The sequence below is a fragment of the Tachypleus tridentatus genome, chromosome 7 (genome assembly GCF_004210375.1).
Source record: "Tachypleus tridentatus isolate NWPU-2018 chromosome 7, ASM421037v1, whole genome shotgun sequence".
NCBI lineage: Eukaryota > Metazoa > Arthropoda > Merostomata > Xiphosura > Limulidae > Tachypleus > Tachypleus tridentatus.
The window spans coordinates 37,477,022-37,503,617 of record NC_134831.1 but is presented as its reverse complement, the minus strand read 5'-3'; the positions used below and the strand labels follow the sequence as shown (position 1 = coordinate 37,503,617).

The 26,596-nt window shown below is 36.2% G+C and overlaps 1 protein-coding gene across 1 annotated transcript in view; it reads left to right on the top strand.

The window, feature by feature from the left end:
- The window catches only part of LOC143257656 (huntingtin-interacting protein 1-like), a 129,841-nt gene that overhangs the window by 24,420 nt on the left and 78,825 nt on the right, over positions 1-26,596 (top strand). Inside the window, exons 3-4 of the mRNA XM_076516699.1 lie at positions 5,924-5,968; positions 12,987-13,050. Coding sequence (XP_076372814.1) covers positions 5,924-5,968; positions 12,987-13,050 — 109 coding nt within the window. The remainder of the gene's footprint in view (positions 1-5,923; positions 5,969-12,986; positions 13,051-26,596) is intronic.

The window sequence follows — 26,596 nt, the reverse complement described above, 5'->3', positions numbered from 1 at the left end:
ACAGTATAGCAAATATAGTGTCATTGATATATTATTACACAGTCTGTTTGCTTTTACTGAGGTTTCATTTTACTAATAACTGTTTCAGAAATGTCAATGCAAATCATATCGAGCTAGAAAGATTAATTGTGAAACTGAAAATTAAAACTAAACAGAGAAGAGGCTTAAAGGAATGTTAAATCTAAAACTAGAAAGAAGTGACTTTAAAGAATAATGAAAGTCAAACTGACATATTCATGTAAAAATAGAAAAGTTTAATATTAACACATTGAATCAGATGGACCTAAATAATTGTTGGTGACTGACAGTTTCACATAAAAAAAAACAGGAAAGAAAGAAACTTTTGAGATCTGGAGTAGTCTTGTAAAAACAGACCTAGAGGAAAATATATATGAAACAGCTGGTTTTGGTTGAGATTTTTATGTAGATGAGAGAACAACGTTTTGACCTTTTTCAATCATTGTTACTTTGTGAACCTGATGATGATTGAAGAAGGTCAAAATGTTGTTTGCTCCTCTACATAAAAAATTTTCTCAACCCAAACCAGCTGTTTTACATATATATTTTCTTTACAAGTGTGTTTTCATCATCACTGAGACCTAGATTTCTTTTTTATACCATGTTCACCTGCTGCTTCAGAAATTGTGATTATAATAAATGATGTTTGACATACAGTCATGTGGAAAAGTTAGGACATCCTATGAAAGCCTGTGTATTTTGTAATATTTTTTGATATATAGATATTTAATCTCAATTTCAACAATACTGAGAGATTATAGGAATATAACTAAACAATTAAAACTGAAGAAAAGACTTTTCAAGATCTTCTGTAAATGTAATTCTACAAAAATGCATATTCTAACTGAGGAAAAAGTTAGGACACCCTATCCCCTAATAGCTAATGTTACTCCCTTTGGCTGAAATAACTGCAGTGAGACACTTCTTGTAGTCATCTACCAGTCTCTGATATCGGTCTGAAGAAAGTTTGCCCCACTCCTCAATGCAGAATTTTGTCAGCTGTGAGATGTTTGAGGGGTTTCTTGCATGTACAGCCTGTTTCAAGTCACCCCACAGCATCTCAATGGGATTAAGATCTGGGCTTTGACTTGGCCATTCCAGGACTCTCCATTTCTTAGTTTTCAGCCAGTCCTTGGTGGATTTACTGGTATGTTTTGGGTCATTGTCATGTTGCAGGATCCAGTTCCGCTTCAGGTTTAATTTTCGCACACATGATCTCACATGATCCTCAAGCACCCTCTGATACACAGTAAAATTCATGGTGGATTCTATGATTGTGAGCTGTCCAGATCCTGCTGCAATAAAGCAACCCCAAACCATGACACTTCCACCTCCATGCTTCACAGTTGGTGTGAGGTTCTTTTCCTGAAATGCTGTATTTGGTTTACGCCAAACATGTCCTCTGTTCTGGTGTCCAAATAATTCAATTTGGACTCATTTGTCCAAAGAACATTATTTCAGAAGTCCTGGTCTTTGTCTACATTCTCTCTGGCAAACTTCAGTCTGGCCTTCATGTTTCTTTTAGAGAGCAAAGGTTTCCTCCTTGCACACCTCCCATGCAAGTTAAACTTGTGCAGTCTCTTTCTGATTGTAGAGGCATGCACTTCTACATCAACAGTAGCCAGAGCCTGCTGTAGGTCTCGTGGATGACATGTTAGGGTGTTTGGAGACCTCTTTAGCATCTTACGGTCTGCTGTCGGGAGAACTTGACCGACCAGACCTGGGCGTGTTGGCAGTTGTTTTGAAAGCCCTCCACGCGGTTGACTATTTTCCGGACAGTGGAATGGCTGATTTCAAAATATTTTGTGATCTTTTAAATCCCTTACCAGACTCATAAGCTGCTACAATTTTCTTTCTGAAGGCCTCAGACAACTCTTTTGCTCTCACCATGGTGCTCACTCTCACATCAACAGTCAGGAGCACACCAAACTAAATGTCTGAGTTTTAAATAGGGCAAGCCTCATTCAAAATGCTGAGTAACGAACTTCTAATCACATGCACCTGGTGTGATACATCTGTGTGTGAGTTGAGCCATTTTAAGTGGGGATGTCCTAACTTTTTTCTCAGTTAGAATATGCATTTTGTAGAATTACATTTACAAAAGATCTTGAAAAGTCTTTTCTTCAGTTTAAATTGTTTAGTTATATTCCTATAATCTCTCAGTATTGTTGATATTGAGATTAAATATATATATATATATCCAAAAATGTTACAAAAATACACAGGCTTTCATAGGGTGTCCTAACTTTTCACATGACTGTAGGACAATAATAGCATTATGCTTATTGTAATTTTATGAAGAAGATAATGTTTAAAAGAACAATTATGGGTAAGTCTAAGACTTTTGCCTTATGACAAGTATGATTAATTATTGGTGAATGTTTTGTTTAACAGCTAAAATGCTTTTATGAAAAGACAGAACTTATTTTTAAAGACTGGAACTTTTGCTTCATGTTAAAATGAACTTTTAATCTTATTGACAACATTGTTAGTTCACTAAATAAAAAATGTATAGCTCCAAGCTATGAAAATGAAATGAAATTAACTTCTTTTCCCATTTTGTTTAAACATTTTAAAACGTTTTTCAATTGCAGTGATTACCTTGAATATAGTGGTGTATACTGGTTATCAACTGATTGGAGGATATGTGTCTATGATCTAGTACTCATTATTATTAGTCAGCTGTATTTGTTGCAAAAACCGGTTCTGGGTGTAACCGGCATTGTATTGCAACATAAGGATGATACTTATTTTGGGTATTTGTGTGAAGCTATACAAAGGTTAGCCTTTTCTAATTTTGAACTCTTAGATTTTACAAGACATTTTAAAAACTGGGAATTAAAAACAACAACCAGCAAATAGTGATCATAAAAAAAGTAAGGAAACAAGGTTAGGGTTACTGTGAATATTATTTACTCAAACAACAAATCACAATTTTGGTTCTGTGTTGCTGCCAAGAATTGCAGTTGGTAACATCAAAATATTGATTTGTAGTTTAAGTAAATAATGTCTACAGTATCTACAGTCTTGTTTGCTTGCTTTTTAAGATTGCTTTTTTCAGGTTTTTAAATTCAAATTTTTTAAAATTTATCTTGTGTGCTACTTTTCTTATGCTCAAATATGGACAGAAGATTACTAGATATGATAGCCAACTGATACAGTCCATGATGATTTACTGTAGCCATTGACTGTTTGATTACATTAATATAAGATGCAGAATGTTGCTGCAACTGGAGATTGTCATGGTTGTTTCTTTGAGGATATAAGTGAGCATTTATAGTTTTTGTGTAACTAAATTCTCTCTATATATATAATGCATAGCAATTGGCCAATATGTGCCTGGACAACTCATTTTAAGCAAATATAAAACTTGACCAATAGAAAAGTAGCCTTTTCAGATGAAATATATATGTCTAAAACACTGCTTCAAAAATCTCATAATTATTTTATGAATGTGTGTGATAAAATTTAATGTATTGATTTTTTTACTCCTTTCTTTCATACATAATATAGGGGTTGGCTCCTTAATGACATCGATTGCATAGTGTACAAAGCATTGAGTATCTATAGTTTACAGTCATTTAATGTTCATTTATTGCACCATGTAACAACATTTTTACTTTTTCATGTTCCTGGGCAAAAAGTGTTATTTCCCATATGTTTACATCTAAAGTAAATGGAAAAGACCTATTTTTCTCTTCAGACTTTGCTTTTGTGACCTTGGTAATGAAATTTTCAAATTTACCCATTTTTTCCAGCACATTCCAAGTGGATTCAATGCTGAGCAGCTGTTAGAGAATTTTTTCGAACTTATAAGAATTTTCAAGAACCTTTAGAATTTTTTAGAACTTTCCATAGTAATATATACATACAGAGGTTCACCACTCATCACTTCAGTTTAATTCTACCTGCCTAATTGAACACATAGACCTATCTGATTTTATCAGATATGGAATCAAGAAGCTGCAAGCATTCTCCAGATGCATTCTGCTATGTGTGGCTAATTTATCAAGATGAACAAAAAAAGTAGTCTGTGACAGTATTTTCTAAAATGTGTGAAGCCTACAAGGCATAATTCAGCATGCCTGTCACGGATCAAAACAAACTCTGGACACCTCATTTTACCTAAGAGCACTGCAAAGAAACTCTAGAAGGTAAGACAGACAATTTTTGCTTGCCTGAAGAGTAAGATTTTATATTATGGATATTTTAGACCTTTTAAAATTTAAATATCTTTTATTTTTTTTAATTTCCAATAGTATAGAAAAATATAACAAATAAAATATTTTGCATGAACCTCTTACACATTAATTGTGGATGAAATAAATTTATTTTTCATAATAACAATTTTATTTTGCTCTTTGCAGGATAGTATAGAGGGAAAAGAAAGCCATGAACTTCGCTATTCCAAGAATTTGGCGTGAATCCATTGACCACCTGAGCAATTGCTACTCCGCACAATGGACTCTTCCAAAAGTTGGGCTAGAAAGAGTATGTCTGCTATCATGTATCCAAACCTTCCATCATCCATCGCCCCAGTGACACACTGCCCTGAGCTCCCTGTATCCACTCTGTCAGAGAAAGCAGCTATCCTCAGAAGAGAGCAACAAATCAGAAGAGGAGGTAGACATTGAAAATCCAGATTACAATTTCAGAGATATAGCTGGTGAGAGAAACTCGTACTACCCCAACCAAAGAGACCTCAATGGCTTGATCAGAGATCTTGGTATAACAAAGTCAATTGCCGAGCTTTTGACATCTGGGCTCAAGGAGTGGGATTTGTTAAATGAAAATGTGAAAGTTGCAAGTTAGGGGAAGCATCACTGACATTTTTCAAGCTTCTTCACTTGTCAAGATGGGCTCTGCTTCTGCCACAATGTATCTGGTCTGTGCGAGGCAATTGGAGTTGCCTGTAACCCAAACGAATGATGCCTCTTCATTGAAAGCTCATCCAGAAGCCTCAGAGCTGTGCTGCTTCATAACTGAAATAAGTATCTGTCTCTTCTGCTGACTCATTCGGTGAACCTCAAAGAGCAAGGCGAGTGCTTCCACCAAGATATACTGGACTTTGAATGCCACTACCAAGGAGCATATAATGAAAACGTGATGGGAGACTACATTTGGGGGCTGATACGTAAAAGTGATTTACATTACAGTCGAAAATCTTGAAAAACTACTTACTTCTAAACATTTTTGTATGACTTTAGTAAAAATACATTCAAATCTTGATTTATATGTTGTTTTATTCAGATGTTATGTAAATAAAAATGTGCAAATTTGCCCGTTTTTACATAGAAAATAGGTTAATTTCTAAATTTCATTATCCAGGTCACAAAATCAAAGTTTGAAGGGAATAATGGCCATTTTCTGTACTTTTACAACATAAGCAATTCAGAAATAATGCATACTATCCAGGAACAAAATTTGTGTTACATAGTGTTATTGGCTGCTAATTCTTGTTTCACCCTATACTTGATCATTTTAAAGGAACACTAGATACTTTATAATAAAGTTAATTTTATGGGTAATGATAACATTGTTTATACTAGAATTATATTATATATCTATCTCTCTTAGCTTCAGTCATCCCTCATTGGATGTAACTCTCCATTAGATCAGTCCAGTATTTCCAATTCTTAGCATACCATGTCCATCTGGTTTCTGCTTTCATCCTCATATTGTCCCTTCATTTTCTCTTTGCCTTCCCTTAGATTGTTTTACCATCCTAGCTTGTCTTTTCATTGTTCTTAATGTCCATCCTTATCAGAATACCTTGCTACATGCCCATTTCATTTTATTCTTAGAATGAACATTTACTGCATCTGATATATGTGTTGTTTTTTTATTCTGTCATTTCTCTGCCTGTCTTGTAATGTTATATGAAATATTTTTCTTTCCACATCAGATTTTGGCCCTTCACCAAAATGCTGGCCAGGCAGATTATTTGCAGGTATTTTATAGTAACACTATCACTCATAGTATTTCCCAAACTGAAATAATCTACTGCCAGCCATTATTATGTTTCAAATTATTTTTCAATTATGTTTTGAACTTATATAAAATTAGAAGAAAAAAAAAAGAATTTTCAATACTCCAACAACCCTCACATACAGAATTTAATAGTCAACAAAATGTTTGGATATAATAGTCAAGTTGTTTTTATTGTAGGCTGTAAAGAGAATAAGAATTATTACATGTTATTACATATTGGCTATGTGAAGTTAATATACTACATGCTATTACATACTGGCTATGTGAAGTTAATATACTACATGCTATTACATACTGGCTATGTGAAGTTAATATACTACATGCTATTACATACTGGCTATGTGAAGTTAATATACTACATGCTATTACATACTGGCTATGTAAAGTTAATATACTACATGCTATTACATACTGGCTATGTAAAGTTAATATACTACATGCTCTTACATACTGGCTGTGTAAAGATAATATACTACATGCCATTACATACTGGCTATGTAAAGTTAATATACTACATGCTATTACATACTGGCTATGTAAAGTTAATATACTACATGCTATTACATACTGGCTATGTAAAGTTAATATAGTACATGCTATTACATACTGGGTGGCCTTGGCATGGCATTGCGTTAATACGCGACTCTAATCCGAGGGTCGCGAGGTTTGCATCCCCGCTGTCCAAACATGCTCGCCCTTTCAGCCATGGAGGCATTATAATGTGAAGGTCAATCCCACTATTCGTTTGTAAAAGAGTAGCCAAAGAGTTGGTGGTGGGTGGTGATGACTAGCTGCCTCCCTTTAGTCTTACACTGCAAAATTAGAGATGGCTAGCACAGATAGCCCCTCAGGTAGCTTTGTGCAAAATTCAAAACAAACAAACAAATACATACTGGGTATGTAAAGTTAATATAGCATAAAATTAATATAGTATGTTATTACATACTGGCTACATAAAATTAATATAGTACATGCTATTACATACTGGGTATATAAGGTTAGCATACTACATATTATTCATACAGGCTGTGTAAAGTTAATATACTACATGCTATTACATACTGGCAATTTAAAGTTAATATAGTACATGTTATTACATACTGGCTGTGTAAAGTTAATGTAGTACATGTTATTACATACTGGCTATGTAAAGTTAATATAGTACATGTTATAACATACTGGCTGTGTAAAGTTAATATAGTACATGTTATTACATACTGGCAATGTAAAGTTAATATAGTACATGTTATTACATACTGGATATATAAAGTTAACACACTATATGTTATTCCATACTGGTTACACGAAAAGTTAACATACCACATGTTATTACATACTGGCTACGAAGTTAATAACTTTCTGTAATTTCAAATTGCAAAGACTTTAGAGGAGAGTCTGCTATTCTTGAATGCTATGGTGGAACAGTGAAAGTAACCATAACTTCTTTAACACACCTATAGCACTAAAGTGTGTAGCCAGATTTTGAAGAAACAGTGCTAAAACTATTAGCCCATTTGGAAATTTACTATCTCTTTATTATTATTTTTGTTTTGTGTAATAGTGATAGAATCCTCATTGTAATTTTAGGTGTTTTTTTATCTGTTTTTACTTTATGAGTTGAAATTCCATCTCTCATTGTTCCATGACAAAGTATTGTTTGTCATATTGCTGTAAGATTGGTGACATTAACTATCAATATGGTAAATCATCTTAAAATAGTGAATAATGAATACTTCTGGTTCTTCTGATTGACACACTACAGCTTTTAGAATATTTTTAAGTGTTCATTCTTAATAATGGACAAAGAAATGCATTTGTCTTAAAATTGGGTTAACTTGTCCAAGTATCTATGGTTGCTTGTTAATCTTCAAGAGTGTGGAATTTCTTGTGATAGAGAAAACATGTTGTATGCCATACCCATTCATCTTATCTTGTGCATGGAAGCCATTTGCACAAGAAGTAATTATGATGTTTTTCATTATATTGCTATCTGATGCTAGATACAACAGTTGTAAAATCTGAAAAGTTAATAGTTTGCAATGAAATAACTGAAACTTAGATCTTTATTTTTTTTATCATCTTTAAATTTTGACTTGTTTCAGTAAATTATAGTTAGGGGCACATCAATCAAAGTGTCAAAAGTAAATTATGGATAAGTAAACATTTCAGGTCATAGTCTGATAGTAACTTGTAGATGAATATATTCTATCAACATTCTGAAAGATGAGAAATATTATCTTAAAATGTGAAAACAACATCACTGGTTTTCTGAGTTTTTGTATTGAGTCTGCATTAGTCTTCTGAGTTTTTGTATTGTTTCAACACTAGTCTTCTGAATTTTGTATTGTGTCTACATTAGTCTTCTGAGTTTTTGTATTGTGTTTGCATTAGTCTTCTGTTTTTTTTTTGTATTGTGTTTGCATTAGTCTTCTGAGATTTTGTATTGTGTCTGCATTAGTCTTCTGAGTTTTTGTATTGTTTCAACACTAGTCTTCTGAATTTTTGTTCTGTATAGGGGAATTACACTTAAAGAGGAAGGTAAACTGTGAAGTTATGTCCTATATAGCAGAATTATGGATAATAGAGGAAGGTAAAATATGAAATTGTGTTCTGTATAAGGGAATTATTGGTAAGAGAGGAAGGTAAACTGTGAAGTTATGTTCTGTATAGGGGAGTTATTGGTAAGAGAGGAAGATAAACAGTGAAGGTATGTTCTGTGTAGGATATTTGTCAATAAGAGAGAAAGGTAAACTGTGTAGGATATTTGTCGATAAGAGATGAAGGTAAACTATGAAGGTATGTTCTGTGTAGGATAGTTGTCGATAAGAGATGAAGGTATGTTCTGTGTAGGATATTTGTCGATAAGAGAGTAAGATAAACTGTGAAGGTATGTTCTGTATAGATGAAGGTAAACTGTGAAGGTATGTTCTGTGTAGGATATTTGTTGATAAGAGATGAAGGTAAACTATGAAGGTATGTTCTGTGTAGGATATTTGTTGATAAGAGATGAAGGTAAACTATGAAGGTATGTTCTGTGTAGGATATTTGTTGATAAGAGAGGAAGGTAAACTGTGAAGGTATGTTCTGTGTAGAGGAAGGTAAACTGTGAAGGTATGTTCTGATATTTGTCGATAACAGAAAATAAATATATACTTTTAATAATTACTAGTTTTCTCAACAAATACCATATGAAAATGTTTACTTACAACTAGCTTTGTGCTACTCACCTTCATCCAAGTGTTTGCATGTGTTACAGTTGTTATGTAACATGTAAATGAGCATGCAACAACCCTCCAATAAATGTAGTATGATACACTTTTGTAGCCTAGCTAGATTCTTCTTTGCTGTAGAATACAATATTTACTTATTGATTTACCAACTTCATGTACACGTGTTCTAATTTTGCTGGTATTTGCTTCATTTTTTTTATATTTCACCTGATTACTTCAATTAATGATTTATTCCATGATAATTTGCAGATTGAATTTGTTTTATCTAACAAGTAAGTTTTTTTCCTCAAATTATCAAAATAGTGTTACAAGTTCTATTACTTTTGCAACAGTTGTCACTGTACAACAACAGTCATATCTGTAGATCTGGGCACCAGTATTTTAGTAAGGTGGTTTCAGCCTCTTTTTTGCTGCAAGTTAAATTCTATAATACTGTTTGAAATGGTTTCTATGGTTATGTTTTGAACAGCTTTTACCTTTTTCCTTTGCATTGTATTGAAAGGTTGTCCCATGAATCCACCCACATTTTATTTTGACCATTTCTATATACAGTTTCCCAGGTATGATAGCTTTTGTATGTCTGTTTGTTTACCTTTTCTATTCAGATTTTGGGGTCCATGCTGTTTAGTTAATAACTCAGTTAAATTATGTGATCAATATTTTTTCCTGGGCTCTCAAACCTATGAATTTTTCATTCTGGCATGGGAATCATACCCTTAATATGTAGTATCTTTTTCCCACGCCTAATTTTCCTGTTTGCATCTACCCGCTCCCTACTTTGTATGTTACCTTTTTCTACACAATCTCTTTCACCATATCTATCCACTAGGTTTCTGTGGTGTTTTGTGGAGGGGACTCACATCTTTCCCTTTATTCCTCTGTCGGTGGGATCTTCTTAGGGATATTCACTGTTTACTCTAGTGAATTTCATTCTGCTAATTTTTCCTTTCACTTTGTTTAATGCCATATTTCGTGACTGTATTTGTATGTTTTCCTACTTCATTGTAGTCCAGAGTGGTAATTTGTTTTATCATCATCCTTGTTTTTCAACATTCCCAACCATGTTATGGATTTTTCTTGTGTCATACATTCCTCCTTTTTCCCTTTCCATGTGCTTCCTTTCCAGGTTTTGGTGGTAAGCTGAATTTCCCACACACATTCAGTATAGATATTAGAGTTTCATGTGAGGATAGGACTCTCCCTTTCCCATTCTTCACAGACCTTTACCTTACATCTTTCCTTGGATCCATCTTTGTTTCTCACTAATGTCTATCAAAATTGGTAGGGCTTCTCAATTGAGATGTTATATTACTAGTCAGTTAACCTTATTTGTGGTTCTTTCCTTGTTTTTTGTACTTCATTATTACAACAGATTTGAAGTCCCATAATTATATATTTCTCATTCACTTTCATCATTCTTCTATGGTGTGCTTTTTTTCTCCATTCAGTGAATTTTACTTTGGATATTTGGTGGACTAAAGTGTGTCTTGTATGCTTCCTTCCATAAATCTATTTTTCTTTCATTCTGACATTGACTTCATTCTTGTCTTCAGGGGTCTTAGATCTTTCCATTCTTCACTTTGCTGTTGGGTCTGGCTTTAACTTCCTCTTTTTTTTTTTTTGTTTAGTGGTCAGTACTTTTGCCCACTTTCTTTGTTCACATAGTCTGCCGCTTTCTTCATCCATGAATGACTGGCTGTTTCTATTGAGATACCTCATACTAAATTTTTTTTGTTGTTGTTGTTGGTAAAACTACACATATGGATTGGTTGTTAAAGTTGGAGAAGTAGTTTCTTGTCCTGACCCAATATTACATCCTTTTGGGGTTTTCTTTAACTCCTCCCTTAGTCTGACCTAGCCTTCTCTTTAGTTATGTTTAATGGAGCTAATTCACTCCTCCTTTCACTACAAATGAGGTACTGTTGCTTTTGTGGATTTGGTATTCTTTGGGAGCCCTTCTTCCCTTTCAGTACCTTTAGTGGCTATTGTATGATCTATGGAATCTCATACAGGATCCTGTGGATTTCATTATTAGGTTGTTTTTGCCTAATGGGTGTACATTAGGGTGGTGTAGATGGTGTGCACTGTCTTCTTATCATGGACCTGATGAATCATTCTAGATTCTGTCTGGAGATGGACTGATTGATTCTATGACATGCAGTTCACCCCTCCAATTAGGAATCCCCTTCCTATCTGTAAGTCAGTTCCTGTGTGTGCTCGTGTTGGTTGGATCCTTCTTCTACTATAGACTGGACAATACATTCCCATTAAGCAGGGTTTTGGACTATTGTTGGCCCTCTATGTTGCATTCCACCTTCTTATCATGGCCTGGATATTGAGTTTCGAAGTGAATGGTGAAGGTTGTGTTTTACATTTGCATGCAGGTGTTGAACTGTGTCTGAGATGGCTTAGATGATTTGTTCTCAATGTTGCCTTATTTTGAACTGGAGTTGACTAACTGATTATGGTCTGCCATGCCCTAACCACTAAACATCATCAGGCATGTCCAAATTCCTTTTGATGTGCTTCTTTTTTTTTCCCATCCATTTAGTGACACATATTTTCACAATGGCCAAGGATTATATCTAGTACAGAGGTGGTGTGGTCTCATATGGGTGTATGTTCTTCTACATGGAGTTGTGACACTTCATGGACTGTTTTTGAACACATTTTTAAGGTTGTGCTATCTAGATAACTTTGCACTGGTTTCTCCACCTTTTCAGTATAGAATTCTAGCTGTGAGAGGAGGCAAAAAATTATTATATTAGAAGTTAACATTTTTCTACACAGAAAATGTATTCCTGATAGATAATTGCCTTGTATATGAACTGAGATGAGGAAAATTTACTTGAATTTGTTTCTTTGCAGAATTTCTATATTTATAAACTTAGTCAATATGTTAAAGCCAAAGGGTATATACAGTTTGATTTTGCATCTAACTAAGTATAGTTCAAACCTTATTCACAGCGTAATTTGTAAAGATTTTACCATGAAAGATACATTAAAGAAGTAGGTGATTGTCTGCTTTTTTGTAATGTCTAAGGATTCTTAACCTGAAGTATATGTTAAGGAAGAATTGAACTGTTCACTTCTGTCACTTGTAAGGATTTTTATTCTGAAGGATACATTAAGGAAGTAGGGGATTGTTTGCTGTTCAGTGACAGTGATTTTTTAAGGTTTAGTCAGTGAAATTCTAATCCTAACCATACATACAATGTAATTTAATAATTGCTTCTGTGATTTGCCCAGCATATTTCAGACATTCTCTGTGTTTCAAAAAATATTACCCAAGTTAATGTTGGCAAACCATATCTTTCAACATTTTCAGTTATTTGCCTAAATTTTCTTGCATGTTTTCATTTATTACAATCATTGATCACTAGATGGCATTACTGTTACTGGTGGTGATGATCTCTGATTTATGTATCATAAACACTGGAGAGAAACATTGTTTTACTTTACTATAGTTGCATTAAATAATATGTATTTTACATAAATCATTGCAGAAATATAGTAATATATCATAAAAGAACTTTCATTTTCATTAATATATGAGCTATCAAGAAGTGAAATAGAAAAACTGCACTCTGAGCTTATTTCCATAAAAATCCTTAAATGTTAGGAGTTGATATTCTTGTCATGAAAGGTACTCATTATGGCATAAGTTTTCAAAAGGTATTCTGAAACAGTAAATATTTACTCAATAACATAGATTGTTTTATATTTGATTTTCTCTCTCTTTCTCAGGGTATCAGTCTTTCGAAGGCCATTAATAACCAGGAAACCCCAGTGAAAGAAAAACATGTGCGAAGTATCCTTTCCTTAAGTTTTGTGTTTCCAAACTGTCAAGCAGTTTTTTTCTTTTAAGATTTAATATACAGGGCATTTTGCTTTACCATATTTAAATTTGTTATGTATTGATAGATTTTAATATTTGTTTATATTTGAACAATAATAGCAGTGTAAAATATTTTAACTCTTTCTTTGTTACTTGTTTATATTTTAATTTAATTTTAACCCACTTAATTTTTTAAGCCATTAATAGTTATACTATTGTACTTGTTATCACTGGTATTGAGTTTGTTCTTATAGGAACTGGTTTCTATTCTCTAATGTCAAAGCTTTTGTGTACTTTTTTATTGTTTGGTGTTGTGCTTGTTTGGTATTTTGGTTAAAATTTGTTTTGTGACACTAACAGGAAGATGAACCTTTAATAATGGCAGAGTTGATCAAGAAAGAAAGTGCTCTGCAGTTCAAGTTTCTCAAACTTTTGTCTTCCACATTGCCCCTTTAAATTGTTTCTTTTGTGCCTGCTACGTTTTTTAATGTAAGTGAAAAAGTGAATTAAGTAACAAGATATCATATTAATATGTAGATGAAAATGTTATATGTGTTGTTTTAATTCTTTATTATTTTCATTAATAAAAAAAATATCAAAATGCTAAATTTTGCATTATTCAATTATTGGCTTTACTCAAGAGTTAATTTGTTTCCCTGTGTGGAGACATGCCTCAAACTTTTGGAAATGCTGATGTAGTTGATAACTTGACTAAACTGTAAGTAGCATGAAAAACAAACGAGGCACATTTAGATGACAATGACAACAATCATTATTTAGTAGCAACTTAAAAACTGTGTACCTATCTTTGTAGACAAGTGGATGAGTGCCTCTACTGTATCAATGAATAGCTCATTAGCTGTTTGTTTTTCAAGATGATTTTCTGCTGAACTAATCAAAATGAAAATCAAGTAGAAGTGAACTAAGAAAGTAAGCTTAAATTTAGAATGTAAACTCACTTTCTCTGTCCATTGGTCAGCATTATCTCAGTTGAGGCTAATTCATGATGATAAGAAACCCACTTGAAGTAAAAATGTATTCTCAAAACCTGAAGATGACCTAAGAAGGTCGTAATGTTGTTCTGTACTTTATTTTAATTAAAATTTTAATACCCATACCAGTCGTCTTGAGGATATATTTCTCAGTTGAGGCTGTTCATGATTTTCTTTCTTTGTGAGACTGAGACATGAATTCAGTCTGGAAGTGTCTCTTTAGGGGTTCTGAGTCAATTTGGGGAGAATTTGGACTCTCTTTATCCAGCACCTTTGGATCAGTGATCTCACACTCCATTTCTTCAATTAGTGAATTGGGTTTTTGAAGTCTGAGGATGGTTACTCAGTTCACCTGACATTTTTGTTAATGCTTGGAGATTTGCTGCTCTATTATGTGATGGAATACTTTGTTCCCTTCATTTGTCTGAGTAGCATGCTTTGGTTTACCACCACCAAATGGATGGATATATTAATTCCACTGATTAGATTGTCTTTTGGAGACTGAACTTTGTTATTCTTTTGAAAAGTCTCAATTTCTTGGATTTGTTTGATCTCCACTCCTGTTCTCAGATTTTACCCCGACAAATTTTATCAGAAGTGTTTGGTAAGATTGTCAGCTTCTGCTCTCAATTTGGTTTCCTGGCAAGTTTTCTGTTAGGATTTATTGGGTGCAGATGCTTTGATAGAGGGAATTTGACTACTTGCTGTAACCCTCAATAATTTATCTGAGGAGACTCATTATCTTCATCCCATAATATTCATAGTTATCTAAGAAGCATGACTATGTGTTAGTAGAGATAATTATTATAGGAAAATTATATCAAATTAGGAAAATGTTAGTGTACCACAAGGTTAAGTGATGTTATAACTATAATAATAAAATGTTTCATATTACACATAGGACATCATCATGTACCACACAGTGAAGTGTTGTTATCGTTCTAAGAATAAAATACTTCACATCCTACCCAGGGCATTATCATGTACCACACAGTGAAGTGTTGTTATCGTTCTAAGAATAAAATACTTCACATCCTACCCAGGACATTATCATGTACCACACAGTGAAGTGTTGTTATTGTTATAAGAATACACTTTCACTGCTCTCGCAGAACTTGATCCTGCCATCGTAAATCAGCCATCAATAGACTACTGTGTAGCAGCGGTAACTGACTGTATTACACATGCAGCTGCTCAGTGTATTCCTAAAACCTCGACACGTTTTCCACGATATCCTCGTCCGTGGTGGAATCCTGCTTGCCACTTAGCACGGAAGGCTCAAAAGCGGGCCTGGGATACTTTTCGAGATATCCCACACTTTCAAACCGGTTGCTTTCCAACGGGCCCGTGCACATGCTAGGTGGGTAAGACGCCACAGCCAGAAGGAATCTTGGATTAAGTTCACAACCAGTATATCTTCTACCACCAGTTCCAAGATCATATGGGACAGGATTCAAAGGTTAATGGACACTACAATTCTATCCCCTCTCGATCTTACTCTCTGATGGTCAGGAGGTGACTGATGTTCGAACATCGCTAACACTCTAGGTGAAAGCTTTTGCCGGTATCTAGCACTTCTGCTTGTTCCTCCACCTTCCTGGCCATCAAGACTCGGGCGAGTTTATCACCTCTTTCCTTTCAACTAACTGTTTCTTTGACTATAATCGCCCTTTTACCCTGGTGGAACTAAAATGGCCCTTCATCGGTCTGCCAGTACGCCTGTTGGACCTGATGATATTCATTATGACATGCTGCACCATCTATCTCCTGCTTTTCTTAATGTCCTTCTGATTGTTTTCAACCGGATCTGGCAGAAGAATGTTTTTCCTGATGCTTGGCGCCAGGCTATTATTTTACCTTTCTAAGCCAGGGAAAGATCCCAAGATTCCTTCAAACTACCGCCCAATTGCTTTGACAAGCTGTCTCTGTAAGACATTAGAAAGGATGGTTAATGCTCGCCTTGTTTGGTTCCTTGAATCAAACAACCTCCTCTCGCCCACCCAGTGTGGGTTCCGCCGACAGCACTCCACCACAGACCACCTAATTGCCTTGAAACATCTATCAGAGAAGCCTTTCTCAACCGCCAACATCTTGTATCAATATTCTTTGACATAGAGAAGGCTTACGACACAACATGGAGGTATGGCGCTTTTGAGACCTCCATACATATGGGTTACGTGGCCATCTACCCATGTTTATTAAAAATTTTTAATGGACAGGAGATTCCAGGTTCGTGTGGGTTCGACACTTTCCCGCTCTTTTGTACAGGAACTTGGAGTCCCTCAAGGATGTGTATTGAGTGTTACACTCTTCAGTATAAAGATAAATGCCATCACTGAACAACTCCCTCTCACTGTTGCTAATGGGCTGTATGTCGATGACTTTCACATCTCATGTCAGTCGTCAAACATGAGATATATTGAGCGGCAACTACAAACCGCCTCAATTTGTAAAATGGAAGTGGACTATGGCGAACGGCTTTAATTTCTCTCTCTCCAAAACTGTGTGCATGCACTTTGCCGCCGACGGGTATTCACTCTGATCCTGAACTTCATATCGGTGGAGTTTTGCTGCCAGTTGTCCCGGAGACCAAGTTCTTGGGGCTTATCTTTGATCGTAAACTGACCTTTATACCACACTTAAAGCAGCTTCGGTCAAATGCACAAGAGCACTGAACATCCTCCGTGTTCTCTCTTCTACCAGTTGGGGCAGATCGCTGTTCAATGTTAAAGGTATATCGTGCTTTTATTAGATCGAAACTCGATTATGGATCAATGGTCAATGGCTCTGCCAGACCCTCAGCCTTAAAGATGCTGGACCCCGCTCATCACCAAGGACTTGACTCTGCACTGGGGCTTTCCCGCACTCTCCAGTTCAAAGTATATACATTGAATCTCATGAACCTTCTCTACACCTTCGCCGCTTGCAACTATCTTTACAATATACTTGAAACTTCATTCCTTACCAAAGCATCCCACCTGGAAATGTGTTTTCCTTCCTCGGTGGGCAGTACTTTTCAGAACAGACGATCTGTCATTGCTCCGCTTGGCCTTCGTGATCCGGAAGCAATTGGATGAATTGGGTCTGTCCTTGATAACATTGCATGTTCCACAGGTCGCCCATCCCACCATGGCTTATTACAGCCCCCCAAATGTGACCTTTCTTTCAGTCACCTAAAAAAGGCAGATACTCCAGATTGAAGTACCGTCTTTTATTCAATGAATATCTTTCAAACAATCATTCAGTTCCTATTTATACAGATGGTTCCAAATCAGGTAATTCAGTGGGCTCTGCTATGGTTTGCTATGGATCAGTAGTTGCACGCAGAATCCCTTCTACAGCTTCTGTGTTCACTGCTGAACTGTATGCCATATCTCTTGCCCTGGATCATATTGCAGCTGAGCAGTACCCAACTGCACTATTTATACTGATTCGCTTAGTTCTATACTTGCCTTGGAATCGCTACACGCTGGCTCACATCCTATTCTCGCTGATATTTGTAACCGACTGGCCCGCTTCTCATTAGCAGCTACTTCAATCCAGTTTTTCTGGATACCAGGCCATGTTGGTATTCGCGGGAACGAGCTTGCAGACATGGCAGCTAAATATGTTCTGCTTCAGCACCATCACTCCTATGCCTATTCCGTACATGGACTATGGTGTTATCTTCAAGGGTCGGTTCGTGCCAGCTGGCAGTCCACTTGGAGTGAGCAACGTGACAACAAACTTTTTCAAATCAAACCCAAAATTGACTTTGGCCATCTAGCTTCCGTAAAGTTCGAAGGAGGAAGTTGTTCTCACTAGGCTACGCATTGGTCACAGTTTTTTAACTCATCATTTTCTTTTATCTGGAACTGATGCACCAATGTGTAATTTGTGTAACACTCAAATCACTATCAGCCACATTTTACTTTCTTGCCATCGTTACAATTCTCAACGACGGCAATATTTTAAACATATTTTTCCCAGGGTCAATCTGTAACATTGGACAGAGTTATTGGTGATGGTGACTCTGTCCACCTTGATAATGTTTTTAATTTTTTAATGGCCATTAACCTTTTTAATCTCATTTAAGTGTTGCATGTTTATTCATTACACCTTTTTAATTGTGGTTCCTTTTTTACAGTTTTAATCTTTCTCCTTCAATTTGACATTGGACAATGGCCAGAACATTAAAATACTTCGACACCAGGACTGGAAAGGCCAACTTCAGGTGACTAACGCTCCTGTTTGAACTATCCGCTTGAACTACTCGCTAGTCATCCTGGCGAAGTTGTTATTATACTTTACTGCATATCATTTCACACTTTTACTAATTAACTTTTTAGTACTGGCCATATTGACTCATAACCCGGAACCAGGACTGGAAAGACCAACTTCAGGTGACTGACGGTGGTTTTTATACTTACCTGTTAGTCTTCCTGGCGGGTTACGATCATTACCATTCTGCTACAGGTAGTTCTTTACAACCTTGTTGACTGGATGTCAACATTGGTTTTTACGCCATTTTCTGTCTTAATTGCCGTTTTGCTTCTATCTTCAATTACTTCTACAAATTTTACTCCATTTACTTGACTTTATCCTTTTACTGGACATTTGACTACTCATTATTACGATTTTATGGAGTGTCTTTTAAAACTTTACTTTCTTTTACATTTTGATAATAGCTGCTATGACACATAACCCAGAACCAGGACTGGAAAGGCCAACTTCAGGTGATTGACGGTGGTTCTTGAACTTACCTGTTAATCTTCCTGGTTATGATCATTACCTTTTGCTAGAGTAAATACCTTACAACTTCTTATACTCTACCTTTTATCTTAACATTGTAGACTAGGTGTCAACATTGGTTTTATACTTTTTTGTTTTACCTTCAGTTCCATTATGTCTATTACTACATTTATTTATTTATTTATTTTTTTTTTTTACATTTTTACCGAATGTCTGGCGCAGATAGCCTCGCTGCTTTGTGCCATAAAACACTAAATCAATCAATCAATCAATCAAATCAAGTTATAAGAATAAAATACTTCACATCCTACCCAGGACATTATTGTGTACCACACAGTGAAGCATTGTTATTGTTCTAAGAATAAAATACTTCACAACCTACCCAGGACATCATCATGTACCACACAGTGAAGTGTTGTTATTGTTATAAGAATAAAATACTTCACATCCTACCCAGGACATTATTGTGTACCACACAGTGAAGTGTTGTTATCGTTCTAAGAATAAAATACTTCACATCCTACCCAGGACATTATTGTGTACCACACAGTGAAGTGTTGTTATCGTTCTAAGAATAAAATACTTCACATCCTACCCAGGACATTATTGTGTACCACACAGTGAAGTGTTGTTATTGTTATAAGAATAAAATACTTCACATCCTACCCAGGACATTATTGTGTACCACACAGTGAAGCATTGTTATTGTTCTAAGAATAAAATACTTCACATCCTACCCAGGACATCATCATGTACCACACAGTGAAGTGTTGTTATTGTTATAAGAATAAAATACTTCACATCCTACCCAGGACATTATTGTGTACCACACAGGGAAGTGTTGTTATCGTTCTAAGAATAAAATACTTCACATCCTACCCAGGACATTATTGTGTACCACACAGTGAAGCGTTGTTATTGTTCTAAGAATAAAATACTTCACATCCTACCCAGGACATCATCATGTACCACACAGTGAAGTGTTGTTATTGTTATAAGAATAAAATACTTCACATCCTACCCAGGACATTATTGTGTACCACACAGTGAAGCATTGTTATTGTTCTAAGAATAAAATACTTCACATCCTACCCAGGACATCATCATGTACCACAGAGTGAAGTGTTGTTATTGTTATAAGAATAAAATACTTCACATCCTACCCAGGACATTATTGTGTACCACACAGTGAAGCATTGTTATTGTTCTAAGAATAAAATACTTCACATCCTACCCAGGACATCATCATGTACCACAGAGTGAAGTGTTGTTATTGTTATAAGAATAAAATACTTCACATCCTACCCAGGACATTATTGTGTACCACACAGTGAAGTGTTGTTATCGTTCTAAGAATAAAATACTTCACATCCTACCCAGGACATTATTGTGTACCACACATTGAAGTGTTGTTATCATTCTAAGAATAAAATACTTCACATCCTACCCAGGACATTATTGTGTACCACACAGTGAAGTGTTGTTATCGTTCTAAGAATAAAATACTTCACATCCTACCCAGGACATCGTTGTGTACCAGACTGTAAAGCTGCGTATGAATGCCTAACAATTGAAAGCTGATATTCTTACCGTGTAATTGCTTCAACATTCATTGAAAACAAAGTACAAAAATGTAAGGCATGTATCTGTGTAAAATATCATACAAATACCATAAAATAAAATTTAGTACTTACTACAAACACAGTTAATATGTGCCTGGCCAAGAATTTGGTACTAATGTTAATGAACAATAAAACATAAATATTAATTATTTGAAATAGGAAAAAGAACCAGAAGAAGAAAAAATGTAATCACAAAACAACACAATATTCAAAATTCACTTTTCTATTTTAATAAATTCTGTGACAGGCATCAATAATTCACTAACTGTCTTGTGACTCTGTTGTTGGAGCTTATGACAGAGTATTTATTTACTCCATTACTTTACATAAGTACATCTCACGTAATCATAAATTTACATAATCATTTGTTGCATTAACAATGTATGTATGTCACCACTGTAGAAGATTGTGTCAGTTTCATGACATATATACAGTAAAACCTGTCTAAGGTGGCAGAATCACACAGGACCAAGTAAAATTTCCAGCTTTAGCTGGTTTTCTGGTTAGATAGTGAATATGCATTCTTTAAATTATATATAAGTTTTGAGCAGAACGTTATATTTGCTTGACTCAAGGGAAGTAAGACCTTTGTGAATAAAGTTATTATACTGTTTATGCTATATTTATTAGAATATGAACAAAAATAGACATTCAAAATGCACACAAGTACACAAAATCTTAAATTTATTTGAAGAAAGTGTCCAATTTCAACTGTTTCACTTTTTTAATGGGCTTTTTCATCTGGTTAAAAGAGAACACCAATTCTACAACCTTTTCAAGAAGTTCATTTTCTCCCTTCATTTTTGCATACAATTTGATATCGTTAATATAACTTAACATTTGCGATGAAGTAGGAATTTCTATTTCCTCACTATCTTTTCCATTTTGTCATCTTTTGAATCTCTCACACTGTTACCATCTTGCAATACTATTATAGATTTTAAATCAATTTCATAAGTGTCTGTAGAAACATTCTTGTCAACGTTCACAGAATCATCTGCATCAATCTTCTCAATCAGAGTTTGGATTTCACTAGAATCATCACAACAAATAACTTCTCTGCCATTATCAAGAATAAATCCACAGTTTCACAAGCACTTTATTATGCATTTGATTGAATGACTTAAAAGTGCAGTTACTTCTAACACATCAATTTTCATGGTCATTTCAGATGTTCTCTTACAGTAATGTTTGCTATAATATGCTGAAGCTTCAAATTTCTGTATTTCAGTTTTATACACTGTATAATTCCATTATCTAGTGGCTGTAAAACTGATATTGTACATCAAGGTAGAAAGACTAAACAAATATTTGAAAGTTGAACTTTGGGTGACAAGTTGCATTATTTAGGAAAAGTAGAATATTCCTATTTCTTTGTTCCATTCTTTTGTTTACTTTGTTCAAAAATTTCTCAAATATAGAACTTGCCATCTACACTCGATTATTCACTTTCCATTCCACAGAAAGTTGATTCTTCTTTAAATTTTTGAAACAGTGCAGATTTTCACTTTTACCAATTACCAGTGGTTTCTCTAGTTTTCCATCAGCAAATGTGACCAAAAGTACAATAAATTATTCTTTCAAATAATGACCTCCTGAATAATGACGGAAGAAAAAAAGAACAGAATATATTTAACCAATACTTACTGTAACAAAATATGTGAGAATTTGTTAATATTTAAACAAGTTATTAATGAAACAAGAATTTCCTCTCAGTGTAGATTCCTGTACGTGGTGAGGGGACCTCTCAGGGAAAGCTGTGTTCTTTCAATTTACCTCCTTGGGGATCTAAACATCCACCCACGTGTTTGCCATGAGTGTGACCCATGAAGGGGAGGAGAGGATCATGGTGGTTGAGGGGTCCAACCCTGATACACCACTTTGGCCTTGAATTCCTGTAGATAGGGCCCGGCATGGCCAGGTGAGTTAAGGCGTTCGACTCGTAATCTGAGGGTCGCAGGTTCGAATCCCTGTCACACAAAACATGCTCATCCTTTCAGCCATAGGGACATTATAATGTGATGGTCAATCCCACTATTCATTGGTAAAAGAGTAGCCCAAGAGTTGGCGATGGGTGGTGATGACTAGCTGCCTGCCCTCTAGTCTTACACTGCTAAATTAGGGACAGCTTGTGCAAATAGCCCTGGAGTAGCTTTGCCAAAAAAAAAAAAACAATTCTGTAAACGGGCAGCCTTGGGGTTGCCCCTTTGGGCCAATTGGCTGGTCCACTTGAGCTAGGGTCAACCAAGTACCAGTGTTGGATGTTCTCAACAGGTGTTGTGGACATTGTATCTGGTGTTTGGGTATAGTGTGTACTAAACTCTGACATTGCTGCAGTGTCCTTGTATGGTATTGTGCATCTTCTCTTAGAGCTCCATGGTGGGTGGGATCAGTGGGTACTGAAATATTCCTTTTTTTATCATGGATGCTTCAAATAAAATAGTGAAAAACAGTCCATAGGTAAATGACCACATCTTTTACATCATTTTCTTTTACTACATTCTCTTTCAGACAAATCTTTAGGGCAGATGTCTACCTTTTCATTTAGAAGGGACTAGGGGACCTGGTAGCTCTCCAGAGTCAGAAAAGAAGCTTTGCTCTGCTTCCATATTGGTGGAAACATCCACATCTCAACACAGTGAACTCCATTCAAAGGTAATTGGGGATATATCTATTGAGGTTATACCTCATACTACTTTGAATTCATCATGAGGAGTTATTGTTGAGAGGGATTTGAAGAACATTCCTGAGTCAGAGATTCTCACTGCTTTCTCCACCCAAGGAGTTTTTGCAGTGAGATGTATCTCCACTCACAAAGATGGAATTATGATGCTGACCAGTGTCCTCATTCTGACCTTTACATCACCACATCCACCTGCCACCATCAAGGCAGGTTATCTTAATTGCAGGGTATGGCCATACATTCCAAACCCTCTCAGATATTTTCAGTGTCAACAGTTCGGTCAGTCGAAGACATCACGTTGTGGTTCCTTGACGTGTGCTTGTTGCAGTGGCAAGGATCACAATGCCTATGAGTGGGAAACAGACCTTCATTGCATCAATTGCAATAGTTCTCACCCATCCTACTTTTGTTCTTGCCCTAAATAGTTGGAAGAAAAAGAGGTAAATTATTTGAAAACGATTCATAACATTATTTATTCTGAGCCTCGAAAGTTGCTGTCCACCACTTCATCTCGGTTGTGTGCTGCTGCACTTCGTTCCACTACTATTGTGGGACGAAGTCGGATCTCTCTGTGCCTCCAAAAGAATCATTCATAAAACAAATGAAAATTATTTTGACCTCCATGGTTAAAAAAGTTGATGAACCAACTTCAACGCCCATCTCTGTTCCTTACAAACATTCCAACAAATCCCAAGATCTACTTCCTTTGGTTTTGGGTTCAGGCATTTCCTTGGATACATCTTCTTCTCCCACCCCAACATGCAAAACGATCATTTGTTCATGTCTTCAGTCACTGGAATCCTCTTCCAACAGCATAGACCTGCCCAATCAACCCAGGGCAGGATCCATGGAGGTTGATAGATCTCCCTCGAATAAAGACGGCAAAAAAAAAAGATGTGATCATAAAAGAAGGATTCGCCACCCAGTTTGCTTACACATAAATAAAAATGGTCATCTTGATACAATGGAACTATGGAGATTTATGTTCTAATCTGGATAACATCAAAACACTGATTGCTTCCTACCATCCTGTATGTCTTTCCTTACAGGAAACATTTCTGAAGCCTGCTGCTACAGTTACCTTTCAGCAGTTTTCTTTGTACAGAAATGACAGGCTGTGCAATGGACGAGTGCATGTAGGGGTGGCACTGTTGGTTGGTTAGCATGTGCCGACCTTGTCTTTGCCACTCGACACACCCTTTGAGGCTACAGCCATCTGTGTTTTCCTTCAGTTGTACCATCACTGTTTGTTCTCTCTACCTGTCATCTGAGAGAACTATGATCAATCAGACCTTGATGCTCTCATTGAACAGTTGCTGTCTCCCCTTTTAATCCTGGGGGACTTTAATGGACATCATCCCCTCTGGGGAAATGTTGATACTGATGGCAGGGGTGGCTCCATAGAGAGTATGCTCTCTGATCCCAATCTTTCTCTTTTCAATAGCAGTTTTTATACTTATTTTCATGCACCTACTCAGTCTTTTACTGCTATTGATCTCTCAGTTTGCTCCCCTTCACTATTCTCTCACTTTTCATGGAGGATTGACAATAATCCACAAAGCAGTGATCATATTCCTATAATTTTGAGAGAGACTGGCATTGGTTGATGCCACCTGACCAACATGCATTGTTGAAAGCTGGATCAAGCAAACTAGCCCTCTTCACTGCTCTCGCAGAACTTGATCCTGCCATCGTCTGTGAGCCGTAACTAGATGACTGTGTGGCAGCAGTAACTGACTGTATTATACAGGTAGCTGCTCAGTGTATTCCTAAAACCTCAATACTTTTTCATGATATCCTCATTTGTGATGGAATTCTGCCTGCCACATGGCACTGAATGCTCAAAACAGGCCTGGGATACTTTTCAGTAGGTATCCCACACTCTTGCATTGCATCGCTTTCCAGCAGCCCAGTGCAAATGCTTGGTGATTAAGATGTTGAAGCCAGAAGGAATCTTGGGTTAAGTTCACAATCAGCATTTCTTCTACCACCAGTTCCAAAGTCACATGGGACAAGATTTAAAAGGTTAGTGGGCAATATAATTCTGTCCCCCTCTCGATCTTGCTCTCAGATGACAAGGAAGTAGCTGATACCTGGAGCATTGCCTTTACTCTAGTTGAAAGGTTTTGTTGGGTATCTAGCACTTCTTCTTCCTCCTCCACCTGGCATCAAAACTCAGGCAGAGCGATCACATCTTTCCTTTTGAGCTGATTGTCTCTATGACTATAATTGCCCCTTTACACTGGTGGAACTCAAACTGGCCCTTCATCCATCTGGCAGTACATTGGTCACACTTGATGATGTATACTATGAAATGCTGCACCATCTATCCCCTGCTTCTCTTGCTGTTCTTCTGATTGTATTTAATTGGATCTGGCAGAAAAATGTTTTCCTGATGCTTGGTGCCAGGCTACTGTTCTACCTTTCTTTAAGCCTAGGCAAGATCCCAAGATTCCTTCAAACTACCATCCAATTGCTTTGACAGCTGTCTCTGTAAGACCTTAGAGAGAATGGTTAATGCTCATCTTCTTTGATTCCTCAAATCAAACAACCTGCTGTCACCCACCCAGTGTGGGCTCTGATGACAGCGCTCCACCATGGACCACCTGATTCGACTTGAAACATCAATCAGAGAAGCCTTTTTCAAATGACAACATCTTGTATCAGTATTCTTGACATTGAGAAGGCTTATGATACAACCTGAAGGTATGGCATTTTTGAGACCTCCATATATGTGGGTGATGTGGCTATTTGCCTATTTTTATTGAAAAATTTTAATGGACAGGCAATTCCAAGTTCATGCGAGTTTGACACTTTCCAATTTTTTCTAAAGAAACTTGGAGTCCCTCAGAGTTGTGTTTTGAGTGTCACGCTTTTCAATATAATTGTTAATGCCATCACTGAACAACTCCCTCTTACTATTTCAAATGGGCTCTATGTTAACGACTTTCACATCTTACATCAGTTGTCAAACATGAGGTATATTGAGCAGCAGCTACAGACTGCCCTCAGTCGTTTACTGAAGTGGACCACAGCAAGTGACTTTAACTTCTCTCTCTCTAAAACCATTTGCTTGCTCTTTTGCTGCTATCCGGTATTCTCCCAGGTCCTGAACTCCATATCAGTGAAGTTGTGCTACCTGTGGTCCCTGAGACAAATTTCTTGGGGTTTATTTTTGAACATAAACTGATCTCTACCACACATCAAGCAGCTACGGATAAAATGTAGGACAGCACCAACATCCTCTAGGTCCTTTCTTCCACTACTTGGGAGCTGATCGATGTTCTGTGCTGAAGATATATCGTGCTAATCAAAACTCAACTATGGATCACTGGTCTATGATTCTGCCAGAACTTCATACTTAAAGATGCTGGACCACATTCATCATCAAGGACTTTGGCTCTGCACTGGGGCTTTCCACACTTTCCCAGTTAAGAGCTTATACACAGAGTCTCATGCACTTTCTTTGCACCTCTGCCATTTGCAACTGT